Source organism: Halichondria panicea, chromosome 14, assembly GCF_963675165.1.
Source record: "Halichondria panicea chromosome 14, odHalPani1.1, whole genome shotgun sequence".
Classification (NCBI taxonomy): Eukaryota; Metazoa; Porifera; class Demospongiae; order Suberitida; family Halichondriidae; genus Halichondria; species Halichondria panicea.
This window is the reverse complement of record NC_087390.1, coordinates 946,093-959,042: the sequence shown is the minus strand read 5'-3', so window position 1 is coordinate 959,042 and position 12,950 is coordinate 946,093. Positions and strand designations below refer to the sequence as shown.

The 12,950-nt window shown below is 39.6% G+C and overlaps 1 protein-coding gene and 1 pseudogene across 1 annotated transcript; one reads left to right on the top strand and one right to left on the bottom strand.

Moving 5' to 3' along the window:
- Nucleotides 1-4,076: 4,076 nt before the first annotated feature.
- LOC135347301 (uncharacterized) lies at nucleotides 4,077-5,390 on the top strand (annotated as a pseudogene).
- Nucleotides 5,391-6,672: 1,282 nt separating this feature from the next.
- On the bottom strand, nucleotides 6,673-8,392 carry LOC135347300 (solute carrier family 15 member 4-like). Its single transcript, XM_064545226.1, has one exon. The coding sequence runs from the start codon at nucleotides 8,338-8,340 to the stop codon at nucleotides 6,814-6,816; it is 1,527 nt and encodes a 508-aa protein (XP_064401296.1). The 5' UTR covers nucleotides 8,341-8,392; the 3' UTR covers nucleotides 6,673-6,813.
- Nucleotides 8,393-12,950: the final 4,558 nt, after the last annotated feature.

Sequence of the window (12,950 nt, the reverse complement as noted above, 5' to 3'; positions counted from 1 at the left end):
TGATCTTTCAATATCACACATTTTCCAAAATCCCCAATCCACACCAGCCGTGACTTAATTTTATACTGAACACAAACCAAGCAATGAAACTATAGTGATACTAGAAGATGATGCATCAGCCGGCATCTGATCCAGGCCTAGTTGTAGTGTGCAGATAAAACATACATGTCGTTGCCCGGCACCAAAAACACACAAAGCATTATACATAATACGACTTCATTGATGACTCGCTATAGTAGTACTGTCCAAAACCATATTCTAGACCAGAACCGGCCTAAGATTAGGACGTATATGCTGAAAACCATTGTTACAAGAAACATGGCGATAATTCCGATCCTCACTATCATGTAATCTTGAAGCTTGTAATATTAAAGCTAAAAATCCGAAATATAATAGTGTCCAAGCTATCACAAGGTAGGCTCCCTTTGATAGAACCTTCTCACTCTGTATTTACAACTCATTTCGACTGCGCGCAGTAGACTAGTGGTTTGTAGTCTATGCGATATTGCTACCCTAACAGAACAAGTGATACTAGGATAGGAGACTGCCTCAGTATAGCATTAAGACAGCATGTATTTAATAAAGTGAAGATACTCTCTGTAAACAATGAAAATGTTATGTCATAACAAACCTCATGCTGTCATAACCATACTGCACTTGATGAAAAACAAAGCACTCTGCCGATCTACAGTATACATGGCATTTTCTAACTGATTTGTTTTAAGGGCAATAATTATGATGATGGCTATAATTGTTTAGCTCTTGTTTAGACTCAGTCTGCTACATTTCACTTTCACTTGTAAAATACATAGAATTCTACTGAACTACGTATAATAATGAATAATGATACAATCAGTCGTCTTCTCATTAATATTTTAATCAATCTAGATTACGAGTTGTTAGATATCGATCATAAATCTCCTCCACAACAGTTTGTACATGATAGTGCTCGTCTCTAACTCTCCTCTTATACCAGTGAGCCAGGAGGCAGTACAGGATGAATCCAAGCAGACTAATAGTAGCCTTGATTCCAAACAGTATCAGTACCATTGTATTATTTTTGGGGTGAAATGCACCGCTTCCATAAATGCCAGCAATTGAAGCGGTCACATAATTAATAAGCATATACACAGCAAATAATCTCCGCATATTGTATGGAGCCTGAGCACAAACTAACTCCAGCATAGCACAAAGAAAAAGAGCTGACAGCAAACCATTTGATACAAAAGATATAACAGTTTCTATCAATCCCATTGCCTCAAATGATTCTAGAATAATAAAACCTATGCTCAAAACCAGAGAAAGGAACGAACCAACACCGATTCTCTTTAGAATGCTGCTTGGAAGTTTATCTCTGAAAAGCGGGTAGATAAAGAATTCATTAACCAGGATACCAATCATAGACCACCAATGACCACTGTACGTAAAACAGAAAAGCATGTCAGATGTGCAGCTGGTGAAATTATGAAATTTGATATATCGATGTTGTAGTGCAGTGTGATGAAATGTAGGATTAAAAGCAAGTGCAAACAGTATTAACCACAAGGGTAGGCTCATAGCCAACAATCGTAGAATTGATTTCACATCTTCAACTTGCTCTGTAGTGAATGGTCCACCGTATCTCGACTTTCCCAGGTCCATTCTTGAAGGTACGTCTTCCTCCCAGTATGTGAGAGCACTGCGATTGAGGGGAGCTTTGTGCTTGGCAGCAAACTTGAAAACACAGTAGATCAATGTAAATGATTTTGGTGGGTTAGGCTCGATAATTAACCAGCTTTTAGCAAAAAGGAGGTCGAGAACAAGAATAAGACTTGCAAATAAAGCAGCACACAGACTATAAAGCTGGATACTACTTATTGTATCTTCAACTAAGCCAAAACAATTGTCAATCAAGACAACGTACATAAACTCTCCAATCCATCTACCAGCACTTATACTGAACACAAACCAAGCGATGAAACTAGTGATGCTAGAAGATGATGCATCAGGCATCTGATCCAGGCCTAGTTGTAGTGTGCAGACAAAACATGTCAGTGCTACCAAAAACACACACCCCACTATACAGAATACGACTTCATTGAGAAGTCTGTACTTTTCAAAGCGGTGTTCTAGCCCAGGACCTAAGACAAGGAAGTATATGCTGGAAACAATTGTTACCAAAAATAGGGTGATAATTCCAATCCTTATTATTGTGTAATCTTGAAGCTTGTAATTGGCTAGCAATCCGAGACAAAATGTTAGGAGTAGAAATAACGACAGTGGTATTGCACCTAGCCAATCTGGATAGTCTGTAATAACTGACCTGATTAAGCTATAGCTAGCAATAGTAGTAGCACTCACAAGCAGTGTCCAAGCTAGCACAAGGTAGGCTCCCTTTGAGTAGAACTTTCTCACTCCGTATTTACAACTCATTTTTCAACGCTCATTTCTAATATAGCCAGCTATAGATCTAGTGGCTTATATCTATAAAAAAACGGCTCTGCTACATATATTATAATGTATGCATATAATTATTACAGGATGAAAGTGGACAGGTGTAGTTAGAGTTATTATAACATTGGTGGCACTGAATACAGATACTGTAGACACAGAAAAGGACAACAACAAGCTCATTCAACAAATGAACTGACTCAGTAAATAATCTTCGAATGGTCCACCATATCTCGACTTTCCCAGGTCCATTCTTGAAGGTATGTCTTCCTTCCAGTACGGGAGAGCACTGCGATTGAGGGGAACTTTGTGCTTGACAGCAAACTTGAGAACACGGTTAAAAGATTTGTGTGGGTTAGGCTCGAAATCAACCAACCTTTAGCGAAGAGAAGGTTGTGAGAACAAGAATAAGACCTTCAAATAAAGCTGGACACAAACTTTAAACTGGATACTACTAATTAGACTACATTACATCATCTGTAATTGATCTGATTGGCTAAAAACAGTAGATTACATGGAAGCATAATCTACAAGAAGGTACTTATTCTACAGGAAATGGGCTCATATTCTACAGGAAGTGGACACATATTCTACAGGAAGTGGACACATATTCTACAGGAAATGGACGCATATTCTACAGGAAGTGACAAATAATTTGCAGGAAGTTTAATATCAAAAGTTGGAATGAAATTTTTAGTGAAAAGATGACAAAAACATTATAAAAAAACACAGAAAGCAATAGTTTGTTCAGTCAATATCCATTCTTTCCATGTGCACTGTTGCTTTGTATTGCTTTTTCCAGTTGGGCATGGGCAGGGGGGGCCAGGAAGCATCAAAAACACTTCAGCAATCGCTTGCCCCTTTCTATTGAGTTTTTTAATGTTCCATGCTGGTCCAGTCTGCTCTATACCCCCCTCCACTCCACCACAGAGCTTCATTCTTCTTCTTGAAGTGTTGCAGTCAGTTCTAGGTTCTTTTTACTTGTCTGTTCTTTCCAGTATCTTCAACAAGCGTTTCACAAGCTCTACTAAGTTTTACTGTAGTTTTTCGTTGTTTTGAAGCCGTCTTCTTGTCTTTTTCTGTCAACTGGTGTCTCTCACAGCTCTCCAGCTGGTACAAATTCAATTCTGTTGCTACACACCAAACCCAGAGCCAAACCTGGCTTTTTATAACCACGCCTCGCGCATGCGCATGAAGAAGTTAGATAGACCACACCCACTCGTACGGCTGATAAGGTTCAGGGCTGGGCTTAGTCGAGTGCTGCCGCCCTCCTTCCGGGCAACGGTAGAGGCGGCGCCCGACTAGGCTGGGCTGACAAACTCGAGCTCCTGTCAACCATTGCCCAAAGCCAACCACACGCTGCTCATGCTGCGTTTACCCACGGAATGAGCAGCAAATGGTCATATCTCACTCGTACAATGCCGAATCTAGGCCATTGCCTAAGCCCTCTGGAAGCAGTTATAAGAACCAAATTGATTCCTGCACTCACAGGCAGACCACCCCCAAACGACATCGAGCGTAACCTCCTGGCTCTGCCTGCCAGACTTGGTGGTATCGCATTGGCCAACCCCACCGTCTCCACTGACACTGAGTTTCTCTCCTCCACCAAAATAACTGCGCCCCTGACCGAGGCAATTCTACGGCAAGACCCTCACTCACTCAGCAGAGATAATAGACCACCAGCTGAGGGCAAAATTGGAGGTGCACACTCAGAGAAGAGAACACTCCAAACAGTTATCGGAACACCTGAGTGAATCCCTAACACACTTGCAAAAGCGCTCTATGACCCTTGCCCAAGAGAAAGGGGCCTCTTCTTGGCTCACCTCGCTGCCCATAGAAGAATACAGCTTTGCGCTACACAAGGGAGCATTCCATGATGCTCTAGCTCTTAGGTACAACTGGCAACCCATCCGCACCCCGCTATCGTGTTGTTGTGGAGCCATAGATAGAAGAAGGAAACTTCCTTCTTCTATCTATGGTGGAGCCAAGTTCTCTGTTGAACACGTCCTCTCCTGCCCTAAGGGTGGCTTCCCCTCACTAAGGCATAATGAAATCAGGGACTTGACTGCTAACCTCCTAACTGAGGTGTGCAGCAACGTCAGTATTGAACCAGAGCTGCAACCTATCACTGGAGAAGCGCTCAGAGGTGCTACATCTAACTCTCAGCCAGGTGCAAGACTGGACGTCGCTGCAAATGGGTTCTGGGGAGGACGCTTCCAAAAACATATCTAGATGTCAGAGTATTCAACCCTTCTGCCCCCTCCAATTCTCACTCCAATCTTACAGCCTGCTACCGCAAACATGAATTAATAAAAAAACGTGCCTACGAGCAAAGGATAAGAGAAATTGAGAATGCCTCATTCACCCCACTCGTTCTCTCTGCCACCGGAGGTCTTGCAGTTGAAGCGACTGTTTTTTACAAAAGGCTTGCCTCCCTACTTGCAATGAAATGGGATCAACCCTACTCCTCCACCCTGTCCTGGCTACGCTGCCGCCTAAATTTTTCTTTACTAAGATCAGCAATCCAGTGCATTCGTGGTGCCAACTCAAGCGTTGGTCAAGCCATGAAGACACCGCCCCCTATGGACCTGGCTATGTCAGAACTGCAAATCAACTGAACTCAGCATCCACATTGTAAATATTTTTGTCATTATTTTTCATTTTATTTTGTCTAGCTTTGTACCCTCAAACCTTTACATGAAAAAAAAAAAAAAAAGAATATGCGTCTTAGTAACCACCTTGGTTATGGTTAGATTCCCTCTGAGAGGAGGTACGACATCCGCGTGTCATTCGCGTGTCTTTAACGCACACATTCCGAACTTTGACCTAAGGTAGGGTCCGCAATGGGAAAAATAAAAGTGAACGTATCAGTCTCAAACTTCCGCTGTATACTCTAGTACATGATAGCAATACAGCTGCACCTTTAAATTCCAGTTTCCGTTACTCTTTTTCTTGCAGTGGTGCTCTTTATTGGCTATGGAATGTGTGTCTAAAACGTTTCCTTTGACACGCGGATGTCGTACCTCCTCTGGATTCCCTCGGCTATGCGCCTCGGGCTAACCGCAACCGCGGAGGTTACATAGACGCATACTATACTCCTAGGTGTAGTCTATCCTATATACATGGATAATCAATCTGACAAAAACAATGATCTTTCAATATCACACATTTTCCAAAATCCCCAATCCACACCAGCACTTAATTTTATACTGAACACAAACCAAGCAATGAAACTATGGTGATACTAGAAGATGATGCATCAGCCGGCATTTGATCCAGGCCTATAGTTGTAGTGTGCAGATAAAACATGCATGTCGTTGCCCGGCACCAAAAAACACACAAAGAATTATACATAATACGACTTCATTGATGACTCGCTAGTAGTACTGTCCAAAACCATATTCTAGTCCAGAACCGGCCTAAGATTAGGACGTATATGCTAAAAACAATTGTTACAAGAAACATGGCGATAATTCCGATCCTCACTATCATGTAATCTTGAAGCTTGTAATATTAAAGCTAAAAATCCGAGACATAATAAATTATTATTGGCAGAAAAAATGCCAGTGTTGTTGTGACTATAGCCATTTTAGGGTAGCTAGTCCGTAAAAAGTATCTCAATTCTATAAGAAGCAGTAACTGTAGCACTTACAAACAGTGTCCAAGGTAGGCTCCCTTTGATAGAACTTTCTCACTCTGTATTTACAACTCATTTCGACTGCGCGCAGTAGACTAGTGGTTTGTAGTCTATGCGACTAACCAGATCATAATTATAGACCACCAATAATTACTGTATGCGAAAGAGTAAAACATGTCAGATGTGCAGTTGGTGAGATTCAGAAAGGTTAATAAATTGTATTCATGCAGCACTCCTGGTAGGACTAATATCAATTGCAAACGATATTACCCACAAGGGAAGGCTCAAATCTTCAACTTGCTCTGTAGTGAATATGGTCCACCGTATCTCGACTTTCCCAGATCCATTCTTGAAGGTATGTCTTCCTCCCAGTATGTGAGAGCACTGCGATTGAGGGGAGCCTTGTGCTTAGCTGCAAAGTTGACAACCTGATAAATGGTTTTAAAAGATTTTGGTGGGTTGTAGGCTCGATAATCAACCAACCTTTAGCAAAGAGAAGGTCGAGAACAAGAATAAAACTTGCAAATAAAGTAGCACACAGACTATATTATTATAAGCTGGATACTTATCAAGGAAATAGTAATCGCATACATAAAAATTGCATAACGTCTTCGGAGCCTTATAATTTGCTAAAACACAATATTTTATGTTCACATACATTTCTATAGCACAAGTTAATTAAGATAGTAAGTAGTATAATAATGTTCTGTAATAATGACTACCAAATGTATATCTCATTTAACTGATCAATCTAGATTACGAGATGTTAGATATCGATCATAGACCTCCTCCACAACAGTTTGTACATGATAGTGCTCGTCTCTAACTCTCCTCTTATACCAGTGAGCCAGGAGGCAGTACAGGATGAATCCAAGCAGACTAATAGTAGCCTTGATTCCAAACAGTATTAGTACCATTGTATTATTTTGGGGGTGAATTGCACCGCTTCCAGAAATGCCAGCAATTGAAGCGGTCTCATAATTAATAAGCATATACACAGCAAATAATCTTCGCATGTTGTATGGAGCCTGAGCACAAAATAACTCCAGCATGGCACAAAGAAAAAGAGTTGACAGTAAACCATTTGACACAAAAGATATAACAGTTTCTATCAATCCCATTGCCTCAAATGATTCTAGAATAATAAAACCTATGCTCAAAACCAGAGAAAGGAACGAACCAACACCGATTCTCTTTAGAATGCTTGGAAGTTTATCTCTGAAAAGCGGGTAGATAAAGAATTCATTAACCAAGATACCGATCATAGACCACAAATGACCACTGTATGTAAAATAGAAAAGCATGTCAGATGTGCAGCTGGTGAAATTATGAAATTTGATATGTCGATGTTGTAGTGCAGTGTCATGAAATGTTGGATTAAAAGCAAGTGCAAACAGTATTAACCACAAGGGTAGGCTCATAGCCAACAATCGTAGAATTGATTTCACATCTTCAACTTGCTCTGTAGTGAATGGTCCACCGTATCTCGACTTTCCCAGGTCCATTCTTGAAGGTACATCTTCCTCCCAGTATGTGAGAGCACTGCGATTGAGGGGAGCCTTGTGCTTGGCAGCAAACTTGAGAACACAGTAGATCAATGTAAATGATTTTGGTGGGTTAGGCTCTATAATTAACCAGCTTTTAGCGAAAAGGAGGTCGAGAACAAGAATAAGACTTGCAAATAAAGCAGCACACAGACTATAAAGCTGGATACTAGTTATTGTATCTTCAACAAACCCGAAACAGTTGTCCTTCAAGACAAATTCCAAAAATTCCCCAATCCATAGACCAGCACTTGCACTGAACACAAACCAAGCGATGAAACTAGTGATGCTAGAAGATGATGCATCAGGCATCTGATCCAGGCCTAGTTGTAGTGTGCAGAAAAAACATGTCAATGCCACCAAAAACACAGACCCCACTATACAGTATACAATTTCATTGAGAAGTCTGTACTTTTCAAAGCGGTGTTCTAGCCCAGGACCTAAGACAAGGAAGTATATGCTGGAAACCATTGCTACAAAAAATAGGGAGATAATTCCGATCCTTATTATTGTGTAATCTTGAAGCTTGTAATTGGCTAGCAATCCGAGACAAAATGCTAGGAGTAGAAATAACGACAGTGGTATTGCACCTAGCCAATTTGGATAGTCTGTATTAACCGACTCGATTAAGCTATAGCTAGCAATAGCAGTAGCACTCACAAGTAGTATCCAAGCTAGCACAAGGTAGGCTCCCTTTGAGTAGAACTTTCTCACTCTGTATTTACTCATTTTCAACACTAATTTCTGTATAGCAAGCTAGATCTAGTGGCTTAACTTAGAGGTTATAGGTATTCCTGAAACGCTATATATACGTATAAGTATTATAGGATGAAAGGGTGTAGTTAGCATACAGAGACTTATAATAACATTGGTGGCATTGAAACATCAACTATACAGATATAGACTCTGTAAAAACAACAAAAATGAATTGACAGCAATAATACACAATAACAAGCTCATTCAAATGAACATACTCTCATACAAGCAGCAAATAATCTTTGGATGTTCAATGTTGTATGGGGCCTGAGCACAAACTACTCCAGAGTTGCACCCAAAAAATTTTGCCATACAGGATAAAATTAATGGTTATTACCTCATGCATAGAACCTCCAATAATTGCACTATAATGAATACAACACTCAGAAAGGAAGGAAGCAATACCAGAGTCTCTTTAGAATACTCGAAAATTTATCTCTGAAAAGCGGATAGAAAACGAATTCAGACCAGGGTACATGCAGATCATAGACCACCAATAATTACTGTACGTGAAAGAGAAAAGCATGTCAGATCATGTCTGATGTGCAGTTGGTGAGATTTGGAAAGTTTAATGGAATGTTATAAATCGTAGGATTAAAAGCAAGTGCAAACAAGATTAACCACAATGGTAGCTAGGCTCTTATAATAGCTAACATTCGTAGAATTGGTTTCACATCTTCCAATTTTCTCTGTAGTGAATGGTCCATCAACTTTTCTCCCAGGTCCACTCTTGAAGATATAACATTATGTCTTCCTCCCAGTAAGTGAGAGCACTGCGATTGAAGGGAGCTTTGTGCTTGGCTGCAACCTGATATGTTGGGTTAGGCTCAAAAAAGCAAAAATAAGACTTGCAAATAAATTAAAGCAGCACACAGACTGATGTATATACAGCTGGATATAGTATTTATTGAATCAACAATTAGTTTCCCTTCAATACCATAATTATATTGTCCAAAATCTCGAACCCATGCAGCTACGGCACTTATACTGAACACAAACCAAGCGATAAAACTAGTGATGCTAGAAGACGATGCATCAGGCATCTGATCCAGGAGTTGTAGTGTGCAGACAAACATGCCAGTGCCATCAAAAACACACACACCACTATACAGAATACGACTTCATTGAGAAGTCTGTACTTTTCAAAGCCGTGTTCTAGCCCATGACCTAAGACAATTAAGGACGTATATGCTGGAAAACATTGTTACAAAAAATAGGGTAATATAATTCCGATACATATTATTGTGTAATCTTGAAGCTTGTAATTGGCTAGCCTCGATCCCAGGCCGCACTTCCCACTTCACTTAGGGATATTAGCGCATGCGCAAGCAGTCGATACCAGGCCCACTTCCCTAAGTGAAGTGGGAAGTGCGGCCTGGGATCGAGGCTACCCTTTGAGTAGAACCTTCTCACTCTGTATTTACAACTCATTTTCCAATGCTAATTTCAGTACAGATATAGTGGTTTAACCTCGATCTATATACAAGGCTTTTTGTGGCCGTACGCCATTAGACTACCTGTATTATTACTGGACAATTTAAGATAAAAGGGGATCAGTATAGTTGTAGAGTTAGAATATCATTGGTGGCATTGAAATATTAACTATAGATATAAACTCTGTACACAACGACAAACAAAATTAGCAAGCTTATGCTTTCGACAATTACAAAACATAACTTGTAATTTGTCACCATAATTATAGCAATGTATTCCTGAAACACTATTATTACAGGATGAAAGTGTACAGGTGTAGTTAAGCATACAGAGAGTCATAAGAACATTGGTAGCATTGAATTATCAACTATAGATATAAACTCTGTAAACAACGAAAATGAATAGACAACAACAATAATTATAATGCACAACAACAAGCTCATTCAACAATGAATTGACTCGGCAAATAATCTTCGAATGGTCCACCATATTATCTTGACTTCCCAGGTCCATTCTTGAAGGTACGTCTTCCTCCCAGTATGTGAGAGCACTGCGATTGAGGGGAGGTTTGTGCTTGGCAGCAAATTTGAGAACACAGTAGATCAATGTAAATGATTTTGGTGGGTTAGGCTCTATAATTAACCAGCTTTTAGCGAAAAGGAGGTCGAGAATAAGAATAAGACTTGCAAATAAAAGACGCACACAGACTATAAAACTAAATAGATAATCAATCCGACAAAAACTTCAATATCACCAAAATCCCCAATCCATCCACCAGCACTTATACTGTCCAAGCGATAAAACTAGTGATGCTAGAAGATGATACATCAAGAATCTGATCCAGGCCTATAGTATGCAAACAAAACATGTCAGTGTCACTAAAAACACACAAAGCATTATAATTATACATAATACGACTTCATTGATGATCCTGTACTGTCCAAAACCATATTCTAGTCCAGGACCTAGGATTATGTGTTACAAGAAACATGGTGGTATTTCCGATACTTGCTATAGTATTGTGTAATCTTGAAGTGAAGACACTCACTGTAAACAATGAAAATGTTATGATGTTGATATTAGAATCTGATCTACAAAGAGGTAAGGACAACATTTGTGACTTTATTATGTTACAATGGGTACCATGCATAACGATGTGGACAACAGTAATTTTGTGTGTTATATTTTTTGGTCTCTATATCAGTCATCTTCTTATTTAATCAATCCAGATTACGAGGTGTTAGATATCGATCATAGACCTCCTCCACCACTCTGTGTGCATTGTAGTCCTCGTCTCTAACTCTCCTCTTGTACCAGCGAGCTAGGAGACAGTAAAAGATGAATCCTAGCAGACTAAGAGCGGCCTTAATTCCAAACAGTATCAGTACCATTGTATTATTTTTGGGGTGAATTGCACCACTTAATGCATATTCGCCAGCATATGTAGAGGACAAAAAAATTAAGACCATATAAGCAGCAAATAATCTTCGCATGTTGTACGGAGCCTGAGCACAAACTAACTCTAGTATTGCACACAAGAATAAATTTTCCAGCAAACCTCTTGTCATAAAGGATAAAATGGTTATTACTTCCCTTCTGTGAAGAATCTCTAACGATTGCATAATAACAAATACAATACTCAAAACCAGAGAAAGGAAGGAAGCAATACCGAGTCTCTTTAGAATACTTGGAAATCTATCTCTGAAAAGTGGGTAGAAAAAACATTCATTAACCAGGGTACAGATCATAGACCACCAACGACCACTGTACGCGAAAGAGTAAAGTATGTCAGATTCGCAGGTGGTGAAATTAGGAAAGTTTAATGAAATATTGTAAATTGTAGGACTAATACCAATTGCAAATGATATTAACCACAAGGGTAGGCTCATAGCAAACAATCGTAGAATTGATTTCACATCTTCAACTTGCTCTGTAGTGAATGGTCCACCGTATCTCAACTTTCCCAGGTCCATTCTTGAAGGTATGTCTTCCTCCCAGTATGTGAGAGCACTGCGATTGAGGGGAGCTTTGTGCTTGGCAGCAAACTTGAGAACATGGTAGATAGTTTTAAAAGATTTTGGTGGGTTAGGCTCAATAATCAACCAGCTTTTAGCGAAAAGGAGGTCGAGAACAAGAATAAGACTTGCAAATATAGCTGGACACAGACTATAAAGCTGGATACTACTTATTTTATCACCAATTAGCCCAAAACAGTTGTCTTCCAATTCTATACTGTAATACCCAAAATCTCCAACCCAGCTACCAGCATTTATACTGAACACAAACCAAGCGATGAAACTAGTGATGCTAGAAGATGAAGCATCAGGCATCTGATCCAGGCCTAGTTGTAGTACGCAGGTTAAACACGTCGTTGCCACCAAAAACACACAAAGTACTATACAGTATACGACTTCATTAATGAGCCTGTACTTTCCAAAACCATATCCGAATGCAGGACCTAGGATTAGGACGTATATGCTGGAAGCCATTGTTACAAGAAACATGGCGATAATTCCAATTCTTGCTATTGTGTAATCTTGAAGCTTGTAATTGGCTAAAAATCCGAGACATAGTATTACTGGCAGACAAAATGCCAGTGTGGTTGTGAATAGCCATTTAGGGTAGCCAATAAAAAATGTCTCGATTAAGTTAAGGCTACCAATAGCAGTAGCACTCACAAGCAGTGTCCAAGCTATCACAAGGTAGGCTCCCTTTGAGTAGAACTTTCTCACTCTGTATTTGCAACTCATTTTGACGATATAGCTGTGCAGTATAGTAGACTAGACTAGTGGAGCCTAATATGTAAAGAGGCTTTGTATGGTAAGTTATGACTCTAGATCTGGTATTAAATTGCATATAAAATCTGGAGTCTGGTTAGATCTATACCATTAAGATAATAATTATAGTTGTGTATTAATAAAGTGAAGATAGACTCTCTGTAAACAATGAAAATGCTCAATTATATACATGTAGAACCTGATCTACCATTTTATTATGTTAGTTTATATTGACTCAATAAAGAATACAAACACTTTACAGAACAACATGTGGCCTGGGTGCGAGGCTAGATCGTGTTTATAGACTTGTTTATATTAATTGACTCAATAAAGAATGCAAGCACTTTACAAACATGTGGCCTGTGTGCGAGG

What these genes read in the sequence shown, in the direction of transcription:
- LOC135347300 (XM_064545226.1), bottom strand. Translation starts at nt 8,340, where the DNA reads ATGAGTAAATACAGAGTGAGAAAGTTCTACTCAAAGGGAGCCTACCTT.